This window comes from Puntigrus tetrazona, chromosome 9, assembly GCF_018831695.1.
Source record: "Puntigrus tetrazona isolate hp1 chromosome 9, ASM1883169v1, whole genome shotgun sequence".
Taxonomy (NCBI): domain Eukaryota; kingdom Metazoa; phylum Chordata; class Actinopteri; order Cypriniformes; family Cyprinidae; genus Puntigrus; species Puntigrus tetrazona.
Window position 1 is genome coordinate 13,675,974 of NC_056707.1, and position 19,280 is coordinate 13,695,253.

General features: G+C 38.7%; 2 protein-coding genes and 1 long non-coding RNA gene across 4 annotated transcripts; 2 read left to right on the forward strand and 1 right to left on the reverse strand.

Annotated features, from left to right (window-relative positions):
- Positions 1–189: 189 nt before the first annotated feature.
- On the forward strand, positions 190–8,862 carry ccnt2a (cyclin T2a). Of its 2 annotated transcripts, XM_043248516.1 has the most exons (10): positions 192–389; positions 1,012–1,093; positions 1,574–1,702; positions 2,760–2,820; positions 3,184–3,246; positions 3,476–3,521; positions 5,881–6,044; positions 6,120–6,190; positions 6,275–7,343; positions 7,438–8,862. In XM_043248516.1, the coding sequence occupies exons 1-10, from the start codon at positions 232–234 to the stop codon at positions 7,503–7,505; spliced, it is 1,911 nt and encodes a 636-aa protein (XP_043104451.1). In that variant the 5' UTR covers positions 192–231; the 3' UTR covers positions 7,506–8,862. The 2 variants fall into 2 exon arrangements, 1 of the variants encoding a protein (XP_043104451.1); XR_006251758.1 differs by lacking the exons at positions 6,120–6,190; positions 6,275–7,343; positions 7,438–8,862 and having other exon boundaries at positions 190–389; positions 3,476–3,891; positions 5,881–6,018.
- Positions 8,863–9,011: 149 nt separating this feature from the next.
- Positions 9,012–18,214, reverse strand: LOC122351432 (mitogen-activated protein kinase kinase kinase 19-like). The gene is made up of 14 exons (XM_043248515.1): positions 18,095–18,214; positions 17,431–17,612; positions 16,309–16,500; positions 15,939–16,093; positions 15,648–15,760; positions 15,224–15,318; positions 14,790–14,844; positions 13,921–14,002; positions 13,305–13,507; positions 12,909–12,952; positions 10,965–12,821; positions 10,613–10,714; positions 9,805–10,505; positions 9,012–9,139 (listed from the first exon to the last, which is right to left on the reverse strand). Exons 2-14 carry the CDS (start codon positions 17,599–17,601, stop codon positions 9,049–9,051), a joined length of 3,861 nt encoding a protein of 1,286 aa, XP_043104450.1. The 5' UTR covers positions 17,602–17,612; positions 18,095–18,214; the 3' UTR covers positions 9,012–9,048.
- Positions 10,692–11,532, forward strand: LOC122351436. The gene is made up of 3 exons (XR_006251759.1): positions 10,692–10,829; positions 11,033–11,141; positions 11,393–11,532. It is a non-coding gene; the product is annotated as an uncharacterized LOC122351436 (long non-coding RNA).
- Positions 18,215–19,280: the final 1,066 nt, after the last annotated feature.

Sequence of the window (19,280 nt, forward strand, 5' to 3'; positions counted from 1 at the left end):
AAAAGAGTCTGATGCTTGCTTTAAATAATTAACTCAAAAAGATTCCAATGAAAAAATATTTTAAGGTATACTCAAACCGCCCATTTTACTTTATATAGCTACTTTACGTATAAGAGAAAGTAAACTACAGTTCCCGGCAGAACCACGTTGTGAGACGTACGTCGACGCTGCACGTACGTGACGTATGTGAAAATACGTGACGCTCGTTCTCTGTTCGTCTGCTGGACGGTAATGGCGGCGTGCCGGGGATCATCGTCCAAATGGTTTTTTACCCGGGAACAGCTCGAAAACACCCCGTCCCGCCGCTGCGGAATGGAGCCAGACAGAGAGCTGTCTTATCGACAGCAAGCCGCGAATCTTATTCAGGACATGGGCCAGAGACTAAATGTGTATCCTTCAGACCCGCTGGTCAACAGCAGCAGGCCCGTTTCTGTCCCTCGCTGTGACTGTTTGTGTTGACTTCACACTGATAATATCGATATTTTTAATGTACTATGAATATCTGTAATAACTCTGAACTCGGCTGAAATTATTTGAGGTTGAGCTTGACAATTAAACCCCCTTATGGTAACTTAGTGGCGCGCATTTAGTCCAGGGCAGGCGCTTTCTAATTAACTTTAATGTTGTACGGACGATTAACGTACGATTTGAATGTGTACATATTACCTATATGCAACGTAATAATGAACTAGTTGAACCTTGAGTTTATGTAGTTTATGTTCAAGTAGCTCAGGCGCGTGACAGCACGCAGCTCGCGCGTTTGTGATGTCAGTGGCGCTCGAGCAGGCCGGCTACCGTAAATATTAAAGCCGTCCTGTACTGCTAACGTCCTGCCAAGGTATTTTGGAAATGTTTAGATGTTTGGTTTAAAATATCGGTATTGATATTTCTGGCAACTTGTATCAGTACGAAAAGCGAATAATTAAAGTACGTTTTTATTATACGTAATACGATCAGTCAGTAAATTGCTGAAGTTACGTAACCCTACGTTTCCTTGACTCTAAACATCAGTTCTCAACTCACAATAAATACTGCCATTGTTTACATGCACAGATTTTATATGTACCACTCTTTCACCAAATTCCACAGAAATGTAAGTGTTTCCGTCTACACTGTCTGTTTTCAGCTGTACCAATATTCATGAACATGTGCTTGAAGTGTGATGATGGTCCTTCAGTGCAATGGTTAATGCGGTAAAGTGAAATAGATACCATTATAGAACTGTTAAAAACAGCAACGAACCTGTGAACAAAACTCATTCATTCTATGTGAATAAAAGCCTAGACTAAATTAAACCCTTTTATTTAAAGCAACTGCGTCTTGTCAGAAGAATAAACTTTGCATATGATAGTTTTTATTCCTTTTTATAATCTTTTTATGAACTTAAAGTATCAAATCTTTCAGGTTACATTAAAATTATCTTCATTTGTGTTTAGAAGATGAATGAAAGTCTTATGGGTATGGAACAACATAAGAGAAAATGTTGACAGAATTTTAATTTTGAGCGAAATAACTTTAAAGTATGCTTTCATCTTTTGACATGACTGCAACATTTTTTTCCTTTTTTTTCCAGACCATCTCCCCAACAACATTATTTCTGGCTGCAAAAGTTGAAGAGCAACCACGGAAACTCGAACACGTCATTAAAGTAGCTCATGCATGTTTAAACCCCCAGGAGCCTCCACTGGATACAAAGAGTAATGTAAGTCCTAAGTATTATTATTGGTTTTTTTTTTATTTTCTTCTACAATTTTCTCATCAAACTGGATAATTTCTGATACACTTTCATCTATAAGAGTGTTTAGATTGTGTCGCTACAGAATCAGGCGTCTCACTAGTCAACTCCAAACAACTTGACTTTCATTAGGGTTTTTTTTTTTTTTTTTAAATCTGCTAACCGTTTTTAAAATCTTGTGTTCTTTTGTCACATGTCTGTCACATACACTGATTAATGTCATCATTAACTCACCCTCTTGTTCCAAACCAATAAGATTTTGGTTAATTCTAAAAACACAAATGAAGATATTTTAAAATGAAACACAGCACAGGTAAACATATTTTTACCTCTGTTTCAAATTTTCTTTCAAAACATTGACACAAAAATTGATAGCGATATCCATAAGAATCAAATTATTTGATCCAACTCTGACATGATCATACAAATATGAATTTAGTTTAGGCTGTTGCACACATATAAATGTTAATCACTTATACATAAAGCTTATCAAACATGCTTGCTTGACACCAATGAGGTTTAATCTTGAATTAACCTTTAATGGAGGGACAAGGATCCATTTGCAGAAATCCAGAAATATATCCATTTGTTTTGAAGTTGGACTAATCTCTTACAGCTTTGGAACAACATGCACCAGAGTAAATGTTGACAGAGTTATAATTTTTGAGCAAACTATTTCGTGTAAAACGTATGCACCAAATGCCTCTGTTATTTCTTCCCCATTTATTTGAATCTCACAGAAACCATGTCTCCCTTTGGTTCTCAAGCAACAACATAAATGAGGCTTAAAGCAGAAAATGGACTAGTGAGACACTGACGCTAGACATCCAGCGTCTCAGTGCTGGGACAGAAATCTCTCTTGAATGAGAAAAAAAATTGCCTTGAAAAAGACAAAAAAAAAAATTAATTGTGTGGCAGACAATGTTGCCTGTAATTGGAAGAGTGTAGAACATTTAGCATATGGGTTGAGGATACAGAAAGACACATTACAAGCCTCATGTAATGATTGTCTATTGAACTTCAGGCATACCTCCAGCAAGCTCAAGAGCTGGTGATACTTGAAACCATAGTGCTGCAGACTTTAGGTAAGTCTATGGAAGGAGGTTTCTTTCAACTGAATATTAGAGTGGACATAGAAGACTTGCTGACAGTGGGTCACTTTTGGGGGAAAAAAAAATTCCACTTGGAGTAGTTGCCTGAAAAAAGTTGTATCATCATGACTAAATTCTCCAGAGTGATGATATTGAATGTTGGTGCAAAGAAACCAAATAGATTTTCAGTTAATCTGATATGTTATTTTGCGGCATGATACATGGGTCTCATCTCAACAATTCTGCATTGTTTTAATAGCTTTGTTCTAACTAATGCATGATTATCTTTCATGATCCACAGGTGTTGATAACAGTGTGATTCAGCTTTGAATGAAATTCATGTGCTTTGTATTGCAGGCTTTGAAATAACAATTGAACATCCACACACTGATGTAGTGAAATGTTCCCAGCTAGTGCGAGGTATAGATTTTCCTTCATATGCTCTCTGCAATCAACTTTAGGTATAAAACAGTGCTTACTTTAATCTTTGAATTAAACTATTGGCTTTTGAATTATGGCTAAGCATGCAGTTCATGGAGAGGTAAAACTCACTCTGAGTATAAACGGGTTTCATTCTTACCCGCATGTATAAGTTTGAGTTGCTCTCATTCTTTTGCCATTCTCTCTCCCTCTCTGTTTACTTTCACAGCAAGCAAGGATCTGGCACAGACTTCCTATTTCATGGCTACCAACAGGTTGTTATCCAGAACCTCATTTGTTGCACTGTGACTGCACACTATAGCTTCCTTTACTGCAGGTTACCCTACCAGTGTCCAACACCCTCCTTGCACCGGTGGCTACTGGGACGCCCCCCCTCTCAAACATGCCCTCAGAGCAGGGTGGGGAGGGGGTCCGGTGGCACCGGCCCCGGTTGCAGTGCGGTGTATTGTACGGGGGATCATTGTTGGCACAGAGGGGTTGAATGCACAATGTGAAGTGTAGTGGTGCTCTTGAACCTCACGTTTGCTCGGTTACAGAAGTGCATTTGTCTAAAAAAGACACTTTGGTAGCCTGAATAGCAGCTAAAGATTACACAGATGTAAACATTACATAGAAGTCCTCACGGTAAGTACCCAGACCCCTTTGTTTTTTCCTATGATTTTGTTATTCTCAAAGTGATAATTGAACCTTTGTTTTGGTCTTTCGTATTCAGACTATTTAGAAGTACATTTTTTTTTTTATTTAAATTTGTTTTTGTCATTCAGTGCCTGAATTGATTTTGAGATACAGACATCTGTTGTGCTTCCGTTGTGATATACCTATGTTTTAATGCAAGTAAACCCATTAAGGACCTGTTTGGTTTTCTTTTGTTAATTGAAATAGCTGTTTCATTTGCTATGCATTTTTTAGATCCATTATAATCTTGAAAAATTGTTGGTGTTAGGTGTATAATAAAAAGGTCCTTAAAGGGTGTAGTCATTGTAGTTTAATCAAATAGAGTTTTTTTTTTGTTGTTGTCGTTTGTGTTTGTTGTCCCTCATTGTGTAGTTATCGTCTTCATTATTTTCAAATCAGGTCAGCTGTCATTAGTGTTTGCCCCCTTGTTTGCGTAGGGATACTTTAGTATTGTATACGATGTCTGAACATGGGACTAGAGCGGCATATATGCTCAACACATCGTCTGCGTATAATGTGGCCACAAGGTTTTTTTTTGGGGAGGGGGGCTTTGTTTTGCCCTCAGACAAGAGCATATTACCCAAAGGATGTGGACTGTATAGTTTTTTTTAAAGATTAATGAAACTTGACAAATAAATCGATGTCGGTTGTGCACTGCCAGTGTGTCTGATGCTGGATGGACCTCATAATTTTTATTCCATTGTGTTTTTTTCCTTGCTTTTTTTTTTTTTTTTTTTTAATTCTTTTAAATATAAACAGGGGCTGTTTTTTTTAGGTTTTGATCGCCTGTGGCTAATGCAATCAATGAATGATGAAGTTATCATTTCTTTGTTTCGTTAGGATTTAAAGGCCCCTCTTACCCCATGTCCAAACATTGATTCTGTTCTGTAGCACAGGGTTACCATCCAGCTTTGACTGAGGCTTCATTTTATTGTTATTTGTCTCAGATGTCAGAAAAAACACTACTATGTTCAATGTAAGATTGTCAGCATTTTTCTTCAGGGACTATTGATGCATTTCCATTTTTTTCTCTAGCAGAACAAGTAACTACCTTCCGTATACTGTACAATACTAACATAGTTTTTTTTAAAGATGTGGGCAAGTTTACAGAGAATAAAGAATAAGCAATTGATGAGGCCAAACAAACAGCCCTGCTTTCTTTCTATTATGTGGGCTCGCAAATCTTATGTGGTAAATATGGATGGTAACCATATGCTTGTTTGCTTTATTGTTTCCTATGATTCTGTTGACTGCTGGCTTTTTATGCCTGTCATTGGATATACAGTATTATGTCAATATTATCAGATTTATCCTTGATTATGAGTAACAAACCTGCTATTTTTTTGCTTGCACAGAAAACTAAAAAAAAAAGTAAACTTCTTGCATAGAATTTTTTGGGACTTTCTATTGCTAATCTAAACTTTAAATTTAGGGATGATACAATTGATCAGCTGCTAATCAAATTTGGTTGATTGCACTCCGACATTAGGCCTTATAGAGCATTTCTTCTTATGCCAGTCTGTCTCTTTACATGAAGAACGTTTTTAAACTTGAAAAGCAAGAATACTAAATCTTGATCAGTGCTTCCCTTTTCTTGTTGGCTTTTGTCCTTCAATTTTTACCCATTGTAAACTGCCGTCTACCTTTTTTAGAGCACAAAACATGAACTGTAAAATTTGGTGAGGGGGAAAAATTGTAATGTCTAAATTTTAAAATGTTAATAAATTGCATGGTGCTAAATCAAGTATTTTCTGAACTGTGCAGGTATTTTTTTTAAATCTGTTACTCACAACTGGGGAATTTCTTAGTGGCTTCAATGCTTCCATAATAGTATTCTCTAGATGTTTAACACTGCCTTCTATTTGCTCAGTGACTGATCGTTTTGTGCTCTTTCTTTGTTGTCTTTTTTTCTTCCTCCATAACTTGCTGCTCTTGCAGTCTGCACCTCACCACCTTCTGCTTGCAGTACAAGCCCACAGTCATCGCCTGCGTCTGCATTCACCTGGCCTGCAAGTGGTCCAACTGGGAGATTCCTGTTTCTACCGATGGAAAGCACTGGTGGGAGTATGTGGACAGCTCAGTTACACTTGAACTTCTTGACGGTAAATGGACATGTAAGGATCAGTTTGCACTATTTGCTGTCACCCTTGATTTATATTCATTCAAATTTGTTGTAGAACTCACCCACGAGTTTCTGCAAATATTAGAGAAGACACCCAGCAGGTTGAAGAGGATTCGTAACTGGCGAGTAAGTGATTAGAAAAGAGAATTCATGCATTTGGTGTCTTTACGTTGTTTAATTTGCATAACACATAGTTTTGTTTATTTCTAGGCTACACAAGCTGCTAAGAAGCCCAAATCAGATGGTCAGGCCTCAGACAGCAACTCTTTAGCGGGACCTTCATTAACCCAGGACATGTCCTTGATGGATGCCCTTCCCGGGGTATCTACAAACACAGCATTCTCCAAAGCCTCAACGTCTTTCCCAGTGACCCTGCCAAGCAACTCAAGCAGCAGTCTTTCTCTTGATTCCATTGCCAACATGCAGGGAACCTCATACACTTACACCGCCCCCAGTGACTGGCCTCAGGACCAAGTGCGCTCAGACCAGTATTCTGTCAAACAGCTTCCCCCACACAGTTCTATGCACCCACACCGGCCTGACAAAAGCGCAGAGTTCAACCCTGCCAAACATGAACACAAGGCCAGCGGCGGGGCGAAGCACCAGGCCACGGCCTATCCTCCACCTGCAGCACCTACACAGAAAATGTCTCTGGACAAGTACAGGGAGAAACATGCTGCTGAGCTGGCTGTGCAGAAACGCAGGCAAGAGCAGCAGATCGTGGAGACAGAGGCATATGGTGCTCAGACGGATCACCGCAAGCACCTGCCCCAGCTGTCTCATGGGCAGCAGGGAGCAGGAGCCACCACTGCCTCACCCCTGAAGATGAAGCTGCCCGTCTCTGGGCAGGACAAGCTCCAGGACAAACGTGACAAAGGGAGTTCTATAAAACTGCGTCTTCCGGTCCCCTCACAGAGCGAGAAGGGGGGATCAAGTAAGGAGGAGCTAAAAATGAAAATAAAGGTCTCCTCTGAGCGGCATAGCTCCTCTGACGAGGGTGCTGCAAAGAGCAAACATTCCAGCCCGCTTGTGAGCAAGGAGAAACACAGAGACCACTCAGCCCATCGTCACCATCATAAACATGGCCACTCACACACGCATAGTGGCAACGGCAGGAGCAGCCTTGAGGCGCCTGCATCTGGTTCGGCCCTCCGGAGCCCAATAGGTTCTGGTGGGGATGGCACAAGCTCAGCTTCCAGTTCTTCACGCAAGAGGGTGAACCCCGAAGCCAGCCACAATCACCACTCCAAAAAGAACAAGAGCTCCAAAGGCGGTGCAGGTAGTTCCTCTCATTGTTCCCATGTTCTGCAGTGTGTGTCATCTCACAGCTCTGTTCTTAACCTTCCCTTCCCCCTCCCCCTGTTACATACCAGGTGGGCTACGGACATCTCAGCACCCTAGTGAAACTGGACAGGAAACCAGTGGAGAGCCATGGCCTTGAGGGCGCCGGCCTAGCTAATGGCCAACACACAGACTACAAACATAATTTTGACATGCTTGAGTCACTGTTAAGTGCCCAAGGAATGGACTAATGAACTGATAGGAAAGAGGATAAAATATAAAAGAAAATCAAGCATAGATTTCATTATTAGAAAGAGGGGAGAATAACAGGAATGTGAAGAGTAAGAGAAAGAAATAAAAATGCTTCCCGATCTTCTGGCAGTTCGGTTCAGTCTCGCCATCTCTGTATAACTGCTGCTTTCCTCAGTATTCCCTCATGAGCAGTCTGTATGAATGCGTGAGCCAGTATATGAATGTCAGGGCCATTATAGTGTAAAGATGTTTTCATGATAAAAGTGTAATGAGTGAAAGTTTTTGACGCAAGAAAATTTATAAGACTGAAATCACCCTCTAAAATGACTGACGCTCCTCTCATTTGTTAAACAACGTTTGTAGAAGGAATGCAGAATCCAGATTTAAGTTCCATAGATTCTTGAATGTTTCTTTGTTTCCTTTCCCTTCATCTGATACCTTCTATGTGAACTGCATGTTAATAATGAAAGGGACGAGATAGTTGTTTACAGATTGTGAAGAAAAATTTACATACATTCTCGTATGTTAAAAGCTGTACCATAACTTCTCAGGTTTGGAGCTGCTTGTAAAATATATATATATATATATATGAAATATATATGGGGGTAGGGGGATTTTGTGACTCAGTGTTAGAATCTATCACATTGGCATTTCTAGCGCAGCCTTCCAGTGATGTGCTCTAAAACTGGTGTTCCATGTTGCTATCAGGAGAGGGTGAACTAGCTGGCAATCCACACCCTGCCAATTACCTGGCATGTTGTCAGGGGCCATGCAATTTGTACCTTTTCTGACCTTCAAGATGACCTTAAGCTGGATGCCAAAGGCTGTGCCTCAAAACGTATAGTTCTATGAAGTTTACATAACCTTCTCTGTGAAGTGCATTTTATATATTTCTTGGCTTGAAGCAGTAGCCTATTTGTGCAACTCTGTAAGTCAGTAACAAATAACCTGAAACATGCATAGGTAAAAGGAGATTGAGTTCATTATCACAGTGCTGACCCAAAGAGATCTGGGCTTTCACAGGCCCTTAACATTATTTCTGAATATGGATGAATGGTTTTGATTTTTTGATTTAGATTTTTTAGTGTGAAGATATTGGTAAATGAGGCCAGCATTGTCCAAATCATCATTTTACTTTTGATCGCTGAATTGCAGTTGGATAAGGCAAGTGCAAACCCTGGCACTTTTTTTTTTTTTTTTTTTTTTGGTCTTTTCCCAGTTTTATTTAGATTTAATAATAAATTCCATGGTTTCCACTACCTTAACCTGAGTCTTTATGTGATCATTTATTGCGTTAAGAACTTATTGGCACATCTGTCTAATAACTATTTCCAAATCTTCACTGTTATTTTATAAATTACATTTTCTCCATGTTAAATTAAGTTGACTCACGTTGTCAGTTTGCTTGTATTGTTTTTAAATGTCACTTTTTGATTTGGTGAATTCAGTTTTCAGTTCGTTGGCCTATTGCAGGCTTGGTTGTGATGAGAGATGAATGGATGTCTTAACAGTTCCTCTGCTGAAGGTCGTTGCTTTGGATCTCTGCAAAGAGGAAAATGTTTCCACTGTTAAATATCAAAAGATAAATTTGTAGAGAATTTAGACTGTCTATACCAAACAAGAACAATGCAGAGCAACAAAATATCACAGTACCCATTATAATGAGTGACACTCAATGCAACATGACAAATCCCTGACAGTAAACTGATGCCTCGTTCTATTTATGATCTGCTGACACAGTTCAGAAGATTTTAATGGTTGCTTTGTCGTGTCCAGTGTAGACAGACATTAGCTGTTGTAGCGCAACATGATACAACTATCTAATCCGGTGTAGACAGTAAGACCTTTCACACCATCACAATAACGATATAGTTCTAAAAATCATTCTCTGTGTTGAAGAATAGCAGCGTCCATACCACAAATTTAAAGGCACAGAGAAACAATATCTTTGGAATCATTTACATAATTTTTCTAGCTGATGAATACTAGAAACATTGGCATCCAATCAAAATCAATCCTGCGATCACCCACTTTAGAATTTAAAGTGGCAGACATACTTACAATGAACATGGCTGGTTCGCTGGTGTGGACGCAAATATTAGTTATCGTGCTTGGCGTGAACAGGCCTTTAGAATAATAATATAGAACAAAAAAATGGTACAAAATAACCAGAGCAAACATTTTAATACTTGGTAAAAGAAAATTACCTGGTTAGGCAAGCCTTGACAAAGCCTTTTGCATGTGTAGAGAAGTCATCAGTCAGAGATGGCATTAAGCCCTTTTGAGCCCCAATGTAAAAGAGGGCTGCCATCTTATTCATGTGAGCTAGCGGTGGCTTTCCTGTGGCCATTTCATACACAGTGCAGCCAATGCTCCAGATGTCTGATTTTCGTCCATGACCTGTCTCACTTATCACCTCTGGGGCCATCCAGTATGGGGTACCATGTACAGACTTCAGAAGGTCACTCTTACTTCCAGTTGAAGTCTGAAGACAGCTAAGTCGACGAGCACAACCAAAGTCGATTAGCTTGACCACTCCGTTGGGCATAAGCATAATGTTATTCCCCTTCAGATCTCTATGGATGACCCTGTTAGCATGAAGATAAGCAACACCTTCTAGAATTTGTCGTGTGTATAGAATAAAGACCTTCTCAGGCAAGGGTCCAAACCGGCTCAAGATATTTGAGATGGAGCCACCTGGAACATATTCCATGAAGATGCTTACAGTATTCTCACAGAGAGCTGTGCCCAAGAAACCAACAATGTTAGTGTGATGAAGGGTTTTAAGAAGGTCCACTTCTCTATCCAAGCGTTCATACTCTCTTTCTGCCATCGCTGAAGTTGAAGCATCCAGTGTCACTTGTTTTACTGCAATCAGCTGACCTTGACTGGTGAGCCCACAATACACCTATGAATAGTAAGATAAAATGCAAAACAAAAGCTTTACATTAGATCACGATTGCTTACGTAAAAGCTAAGAAGAGTGCGTTAAAATGATTGCATTTAAACACTTACTGTTCCATAAGCTCCTTTACCCAGAACCTCTCCTTTTGTCCATGTGATAGCATCATCTGAGCAAGATCCATTAGTGTAATGCAGCTCACCTGAGGATGAACCCTGATGGACAACAGAATCTCAATGTAACGGCCCTTAAAATAGCCCTGCCCCTAGAGAGCTGTCCTGCAAATTTCAGTTCCAACCCAGTCAAACACATCTAAACCAGCTTAACAAGGTATTCAGATCTACTCTTACCATTGTAAATTACAGAAAGGTATGTTGAAGTAATTGGGTTGTAATCTGAATTTGTGGGAAAGTAGCTCTTTAGGAGCCGGATTGGTAGATGTAAAAGTAAAATATAGAATGTTACCTCATTTAAAAAAATTCTAAATCTTGAGTGCATGTTTTGTTTCAACTCTGTGCTATCTTCCTTTTCAGTCTTAAGTGTTTCAACATCTCTTCTCTCAAGTGAGATCAACTCCTCTGCCAGAGACCTCAGCAAGTCATCTGTGAGAGGTCCATCGCCAGCCTCATTCAGAAAGCTGTGGTACGCAGGTGATACTGTTCTGTCACTCGTCCACGTATTGATAAGAGGTTGTGATGGCAATGTGGTTTCGTGTGATATTTCAGGTTCTCTTTTGGCACCAGCATCAATTGGAATTTGTTTTTGAAGTATTATTTCCTGACATGTTTTGGATACAGTGTTGGAAAGGACTTCCTCAATCACTGACAGTATGGAAGTATGTTGTCTCTCTGCGCTTGATAATTCCCTTCCATCTTCTTTGATGTGCATTTCAGATTCATTCTGATGGATAGCTCTACAAGCAGAAGTTACAAGGACATGGCAATTGTTCTCTGAAGAAGGTGGGTTTTTCTTTATCCCTTTGGCAACATTATCCCTCCGCTTGAGTTGCCTGCATTTAGCTCGACTAGATCTTTCTGATTGAGCTTGTTTCCTTCGGTTAACCTCCACTGTTTTTTGGCCCCTCAGTTTTCCATTGGCTTGTCTTTTAACTTGAAGTGCTGTATGGTCCTGTCTGGTTCTCTCTGCAGAACTGTCTACTCTAAGATTTTCATAAACAGGAGTCGCAAACATTTCATAGATTACTGGACCTTCATCTCCCTGACTGATCTTTAGAAACATGTCGTTGTAAGTGACATAATCCATAGCAGACCTTGTTCGCTGTATTGGTCCTGTTGCTGGCTTTTTGAAGGCTTTTGCACTTCTCCTATCTCTTTGAAGTTGGTTTTGACTGTTAGTGCTTACTTTCTTGTGATCACTCAAATTCATGTGCTGAAAAGATTCAGAGATGCCCCTTGCTGTTGGGGCTTCATGAGGAGTTTTTTTACAAGGTACTCTTGGCAAATACTTGTTGGTAGTCTCTCCTGCAATACCTAAGATGGTGGGTTTACTTTCTCCCAGTTGCACCTTTGAGTGAATTGGTGAATTTATTGTATTCTTTGTGTTTTTAACAATACTTTGTTTTCTGTGTGCCAGAATATTGAACGACTGATTTGTCTGAATAGATGTTTTGCTTTTACTGTCATTTCTTTTGACTGTCTTAACTAGTTTGTTCTTTTCATGCGAAGTTTGTTCTACTACACCAATATCTACAGTGGTGAGATTCTTCTCATCTGCAATAAAACAGGATCCTTTGTCTATCCTCTGTCTAGGTTGTGTTTGTCTGATTATGCTTTGGGGTTCTTTAGAGACAGAGAAGCAGGGCGTAGTTGGGGACTTCCTCTCAAATTCCTCTGAGTTTTCAGTTGTTTTAGTAGCCTTGCAATTTATTTCATCCACGACTTCCCTGAAGGTCAATGGTTTGATAGATATATAGCCTTTCTTCCTTTCAGAGGTTATATCTGTTGTAGTATGGTTCATTACTGAACTGACAAAGTCCTGCAAATCCAGATAGTTCCCCAGTTCCAGTGACTTATCTAACCCCACATGAATCTTGTGTGTTTCTTGAGGCACTGTCTCATCCTCTTCTTGGCTACTACTGCTGCAGGAGTTGCTCTCTTCACTGCCTGCTCTGGTGCCTCTGGATCTTCTGGAAGATGGCCTGGAGTTTCTTTCTGGTCTTCTGGACTGTGATGAGAGAGGCAAGATGCTACTTTGTTTTAAGACCAGTGGGTGCTCAAGACTTGAATGTTCAGAGCCATTTCTGTATATATTGTCCAATGGAGCAAGGTGTTTAGGTGACTTTGAACATAGTATAGGTAGTGTCTGGAATTCACAGCACAACATTCAAAATATTATTAAAGGCATTAGTTTTTGCATTTGTTAAAAGAGAAAAAAAAAAGACCTACAGACCTTTTGTTTGCTAACGTCGTCCCCTGTGTGAACACCTCCAAGTCCTGTAGTTAATTCAAAAAACAAAAGCCTTACTTTCGTGTAACAACGACGCTTTGCATTCATTAATCAAACAAGTTCCCGCACTCATTCTTAACTGTAATGCGAGCTCCTGGCAATACAAGTAGATGTCTCTTTGATCAGTCTAACCTAATAACAGACTGTAAATAACAAAAATGATCAACACTGGCACTACTTCTCCTCTTGTTTCTTATGTTACTCGTAAATGTTCTTTTAAACCATGATACCGTATTAGGAAACGCATGTGTGCATATTTCTGTATGTATCCATCTGTCTTTCCTTTTTTTTTTTAAATACAGGCAAATTCTTTCGCAATGAACAACGGTCTATACTTACTGTTATGAATGTTAGTTCGTGCTTGCAGGAGCACACTTGCATCAAGAAGAGGGTCTATTAGAGTTGGCGCTGACTTTCTAAGCAGAGCGACATCAGCAGCAGGAAGAACAGGTATTGATGAAGAAGTCAAACTGAGTGATGGATGCAATGACCTTATTTTGCTCCATTGTTTTCTGCTGTTCCCAGGCAAGGATAATGTCCGACTAAGTGAAAATTAATTTCCATTAGCATGTTCAAAGCATTTACAAAAGTGCTATATCTGTTTTTAAGCAGTAAGGACAGAGTTCCTTAGACAAGTTCTCCTCTCTTTCTCTCTCTCTGTGAATAATGGCACACCCTGGAACCACAGTCTTATGCTGACAATGGCTTGATCCTGTAACTGTACTCCTCTATACAGTCTTTGTGTAGAAATGAGAGAGAGCCGCTGAATGGACATGCGGTTTCATGCAGGAGAATTGTTTGCAAGGACTGTTTGTGTATTTTGTTTACCCAGCTGCTGTTGGTGGTGTTTAAGTGTGATTTGCTGACTTGTCATTTGTCTCTCTTGTTCATCTGAATACTAATTTAATTTGATGAGGAAGCGATGAATGGGTGTGTATGCGGTCAGCTGGCTAACCTGCTTCGCTTTGTCTCATCTCTGCCATCTTGTCTGATGTTTATCTTTGGCTCCATCCAACCCTCAAAGAAAATCCTGTTATCTGCAGACACACGGCCAAATACACACTGAAAAGGGTCATGTAAAATGTAAAACTGACAGCACCTATATTGCTGAAGGAGAATGGAGAAAAAAATGATAAAAATGAAGAAAAAACACACATGCACTTTTTTTTTTTTTTTTTTTTTTTTTTTTTTAATACCAATGTATATTTTTCAACATTTATGTAAAGTTTGGAGTACTGACTATTTAATTTACTTTGTCATCAGGAATAAATTACATTTTTAAAATAAATGAAAAAGAAAACAGCTGTTATAATTGTAAATTTGACATTTAAAAAATCTTAAAGACCACAAAACTTACATACAAACGCACAAATCTCACTCACACCCACACATATATATTACACACGCAAAATGTACCTTTCAGAAAGTCAGCCCTCTCTAAATTAGTCCAAGCTTCAGTGAAACAAAATGTTTTCTAGTTCATGCGAGTCTTGCATAATCCTTATCTGTGAGTGTCAGAGGTACTCTGTGGACGACTCTGTGTAGTCCGACTCATTTGAAACGGAGGAGCCCAAAAAGTCAGACACACCCCTTCTATTGTCATGGATTCTCTGAGGGACGAGCTCAGGGTGTGTGTGTGTGTGTGTGTGTGTGTGTGTGTGTGTGTGTGTGTGTGTGTGTGTGTGTGTGTGCGCGTGTGCGCGCAATGGAAAAGGCTGCCAAAGCTTTTGAAAGCTCAGTGGACACTGAGAGTCTCTGTCTTTCTGGAATGATTCCGCAGGTGTACCTCAGACACTGTATTCTGTCTTCTAGTAGCTGACTGACCTTGGTGGATGTCTGCATGATCCTTTTGTGCCATGATAATCTCATCTGAATCTTTCTGCAAAAAAATAAAAAATAAAGTTCAGTAAAAGAAAGGTTATCAATGACACAGCTGGTATGCAGCAAGAAACAAAAGCTGTGAGGCTGGCTGTCCCTTACACTAACCTTTCACACAATCACACATGACTAATTCACCTGTTGACTGCTGGCCATCTGGAGGCCGTCTATTCAATCAAATAATACCATCATTAGCCAGCTGTGATGCCTGTGACCAAGGTGCAGCCAAATGAAACGCCAAAAGGCAGATAAACTACATTTAAGTGAGCTTTTTTTAATTGTTTGACTCTATGCAGTCAATTTCACAGTTAAAATGGATTTCTGTAAAACACACTGCCAAGATTTATTGTATACGAGTAAGAAATGTAAGAGCACCTGACCTTCATCCCATCTGAATCAGGTGTGCAACAGCAGCTGGGGAGTACAGGGGGACTTGTAGGCCAATAAGATGCATCCAGACATGTGAACATTGTTTCTTCAAAATACAATATAAATACTAATGTAATACATCGCACTGGAAACATAAACGGGTTTCTAATGAATGCACTACAAATAAATTAATTTTTCATATAAAGCTGTTTAAGAAGGTATAAAGTCTAAAAAATGTGTATTGAGAATTAAATGTTACCACAAATGGACAAATAAATACATATAAAATATTAAAATGATTGCGCACAATGTAGATCTAGTCCATGATTTATGAAGATTTTATCCATGTTAATACATTTACTATTTACCGCACTTTCACAGAAAAAGCTTACTTCCTCATTCATAAAATAATGGGAATATATAATATTGTTTTACCTGTTTGCACTGAAGAATCCATTACATGGCAGAGTTCTTCCTTCTTGGTGCTCTTGATCTGAGAAGCATACCACAGAGCAGTATGACCTCTTCCATCAAGGATCTTCATATCACTGGAAATCAGACCATGACTCTTTTTGATGAGAAAGGCTGATTTAATCGCCATTCATCTTAAAATCAGTTTTCCACATTCCACATATTTCAAACACACTGCATTTCTATTTGTGGTTTATATTTTAGATGCCCAGGTCCAAAAGGTGTTGACAATTTTTTTTAAATTTGCTTCCTTACACTGGAAAAGACATAAGTGTCTTCACCACTTCCACAGGTTGATATTCCCATGGTGTCTCCAGTCCTTCAAACAGATCCACATCCCTTACAGCCAGCATAAGTGAGGTCAGTCCATCTCTGTTCTGTTTATTTAACTCCAACAAGTCTGCTTGGGCCTGTAACACACAAACAGCGTAAGCTTTATTTTGTTGTAATTACTCCAGCCGTTGCCTGAGGTGAGTGTAAAAATATCTCACTCTCACATGACAGTTGGCCGATACTGATCCATCAGAGAACTCCCTGTGGAGTCTAGCCTGCTTTGTGTGAATCTCAGGTTATCACATTTCTAACAGTCAAATGGCAAGTGGAAGTTGAAGTCTGAGCTGCTCACCATCAGGTCCTGTAGACAGCTGAGGTCTCCCCTCCAGGCTGCCAGCGACAGCTGCTTCTGACGGGGTACGTCTCTGATCATAGCCGTCAACAGCTCCCCTTGGAGTGCTGGTTCACTAACGTGAAGAGCTGTCTGACTGCTATTGTTACATAGTGTAGCATCGGCTCCTCTTTTCAGAAGAAAATGCATAACCTGTGTTCAAAATTGTTAAAGGTGTATATATATAATTATAAATATAATCCAAAATGATGTTGCAACTTCTGGGAGTATGCTGTTGGGTTTTGAACGAACTGATCAATTGAGTAAATGATTCAAAGACAAGAAATGGAAAACCTCATTCACTATTCTTTACATTAGTCCACTACTACAGTCCACTGAATGAGTAATTAAAAAAATGATTAAAAAAAATCATTTGGACAGCTTTAAAGGGGATTTTCTTAATATTTAGATTTTTGCACACACAGATTCCAGATTTTCAAATAATTGTATCTCATCCAAACATCAATGGAAAGCTTATTCTTTCAGTTTCAGATGATATATTAATCTCAGTTTGGAAGCACTAAACCATTGAACATTGTAATCCAGGTTCACAAATGACCAAATTCAGACACTGGGTGAAGCACAAGTGCTACAGCCATGGGGATTTATTTGGTGTGACACTCATCTGATTACCCAAGAAATTGAATGAGTGCGCTTGATGGTGTCCACTATTGTTTGGGACGCAGCTATGTCTGTTCCTCAAGCTGTGCACTATATAATGAGGAATCGTTTCGCGGACTGTTAAGTTCCTTTAAATGAATCGGTTGAGTGAATGACTTAATCGCTCATCGAAACGGTCGCTTGTCGCCATCTAGTGGTGACACAATGTAATGCAAAGGAAGATTAACCGCAAAATCCACACAAACACACAAAAAAGGAAGAGATGCAAACAATTCAAAGCGGACTGTATATTGCTACTCTTAAAACAAACTGTTGTTTAATGCATAATGCATCGAATCGATCAAGAAAACAGGAAGCCGTAGAAAGCAGCCACTGCAGTAAGTGTAACATTAAGCCCATTATTTTAACGAAATCGGCGTTCCTGCACAGAGGTCAGCTATAGTTTCCACTTTGTTTTCATACCGTAGTGAGACCCGTCCCGCAGGCACTGATGAGAGGAGTGGAGCCCCCTGAGTCATGAGGCAGGTCGAGCTCTTCCCAGGCGTAGAGCCCCTGCTCCAGTCCCACAGCGACAGCCTCGAGCTCTTCCTTCAACAGTTGCTCCACAAATCTGCTTCTTTCACGTTTGCTCATGCTCCAGTGTTCTGGCAGATGCGCAAGCACAGAAAACGAGCTGCGGTTCTGATGCACTTAACTGTAATGAACGTCTTCAATATTCACAGCATGCACAAGTATTGCTTTGTTGCCCCCATGTGGTTATGTTTGTGATGAAGGCACAATTTCAGTACTGTTTGAATCCAATGCGATTTTATGTATTTTTAAAGATATTTGCATATCTTTAATCAATTTTAAGTGTTTGCTTTTGAATTGCACATTTTCCCCCAAAGCAGCTTCCTGTATAATTTACTAATACATTTAATATTAGTAGTACAAATTAATAAATGCCCTATGCATTTATTGCATTAAAAAACTAGCTCTTTTAACCAAGAATCACAATTCATAATGCATAAATCTGCATAGAACTTCCCAAGAAAATAATTTTAATGTTAAACAATAGATATAACGTTACTAAATAAGGCAATAGAAAGTGTTTTCTTTTGCTTAAATTTAAACGAGCAAGACTCACCTGTGTAATCAGTTTGTTACTTCTCTGGACTGAAATGTTTGAGTTAAATGAAGTTCAATTAGTTTCTGTGTTTACGTCCTTGTCTTTTAAGGGTGCCTTGCCCTTGTCTTTGTCTTCATTGCACATTCGCATGAAGCAGCTTTGAGTTTACAGCCTGTTGCCAAGGAGACGCCAGCTTTGGCATGAAAACAATGAACTCACCGTGAGACCTTTGTTTTGCTTTCAAAGGGGAAGTGTGCAGAAATGTCCACATGAGCATTTGCATTTAGTTGTTATGATGATAGCATTATAATAATTGTGTATACACACACACGTACATGTATCTATTTAAAAATGATAAATATATGTAGAATATAAATATATATATACATATAAATATTTTCACAATATATGTGTGCATTATATATACATGTTTGTATATATATATATATATATATATATATATATATATATATATATATATATATATATATATATATTTCTAAACAAAACTTTTGTTTATATTTTGTTTACATATAAATACATGTAAATATTTTCACAATATATGCTGTATGCATGCATTATATGTACATATATGTATATATATATATATATATATATATATATATATATATATATATATATATATATATATATGTATATGTATATATATATATATATATATATATATATATATATATATATATATATATATATATATATATATATATATATATGTGTGTGTGTGTGTGTGTGTGTGTGTGTGTGTATACATATACATATATATACACATACACACTTTTGTTGTACTACTTTATATTATTTTCGTTTTTTTATGTTTTTATAGATTTCAGATTAGAGAACATAAGATACTAAAGGAATGGAATAATTTTAAATATAGAATATTTTAAACCTTCAGTATAGCACAAACCTTATATCACAGTGAGCATATAAATTGTCTTAAACTGTGTCTTGTATCCTCTTTGCATTCGTGTGGAACTGTCCTGGGAGTCATTCTGTGGGTGATTCAGTTGCATTGATTGACCTTCACTTGGACCAGAGGCCTTCATAGACAGAATTACTCAGCTGTATTCTACTGCACCAAACCATCACTGTAACCATCTACTTAACTGATCATGATCTAATTAACTCTTTGCTATATTTTCTACAGCGCTTACTGGAACTCCATACAATTTTACAGTTGGCT

What these genes read in the sequence shown, in the direction of transcription:
- LOC122351432 (XM_043248515.1), bottom strand. Translation starts at nt 17,601, where the DNA reads ATGAGCAAACGTGAAAGAAGCAGATTTGTGGAGCAACTGTTGAAGGAA. An exon ending in TCATGCAGACATCCACCAAG is followed by an intron (nt 14,003 to 14,789) that starts GTCAGTCAGCTA and finishes GTGTGTCTGCAG; the next exon opens with ATAACAGGATTTTCTTTGAG. An exon ending in GTAAAGGAGCTTATGGAACA is followed by an intron (nt 10,506 to 10,612) that starts GTAAGTGTTTAA and finishes TACTATTCATAG; the next exon opens with GTGTATTGTGGGCTCACCAG.
- ccnt2a (XM_043248516.1), top strand. Translation starts at nt 232, where the DNA reads ATGGCGGCGTGCCGGGGATCATCGTCCAAATGGTTTTTTACCCGGGAA. An exon ending in CACTGGATACAAAGAGTAAT is followed by an intron (nt 1,703 to 2,759) that starts GTAAGTCCTAAG and finishes ATTGAACTTCAG; the next exon opens with GCATACCTCCAGCAAGCTCA. An exon ending in CATAGTGCTGCAGACTTTAG is followed by an intron (nt 2,821 to 3,183) that starts GTAAGTCTATGG and finishes TTTGTATTGCAG; the next exon opens with GCTTTGAAATAACAATTGAA.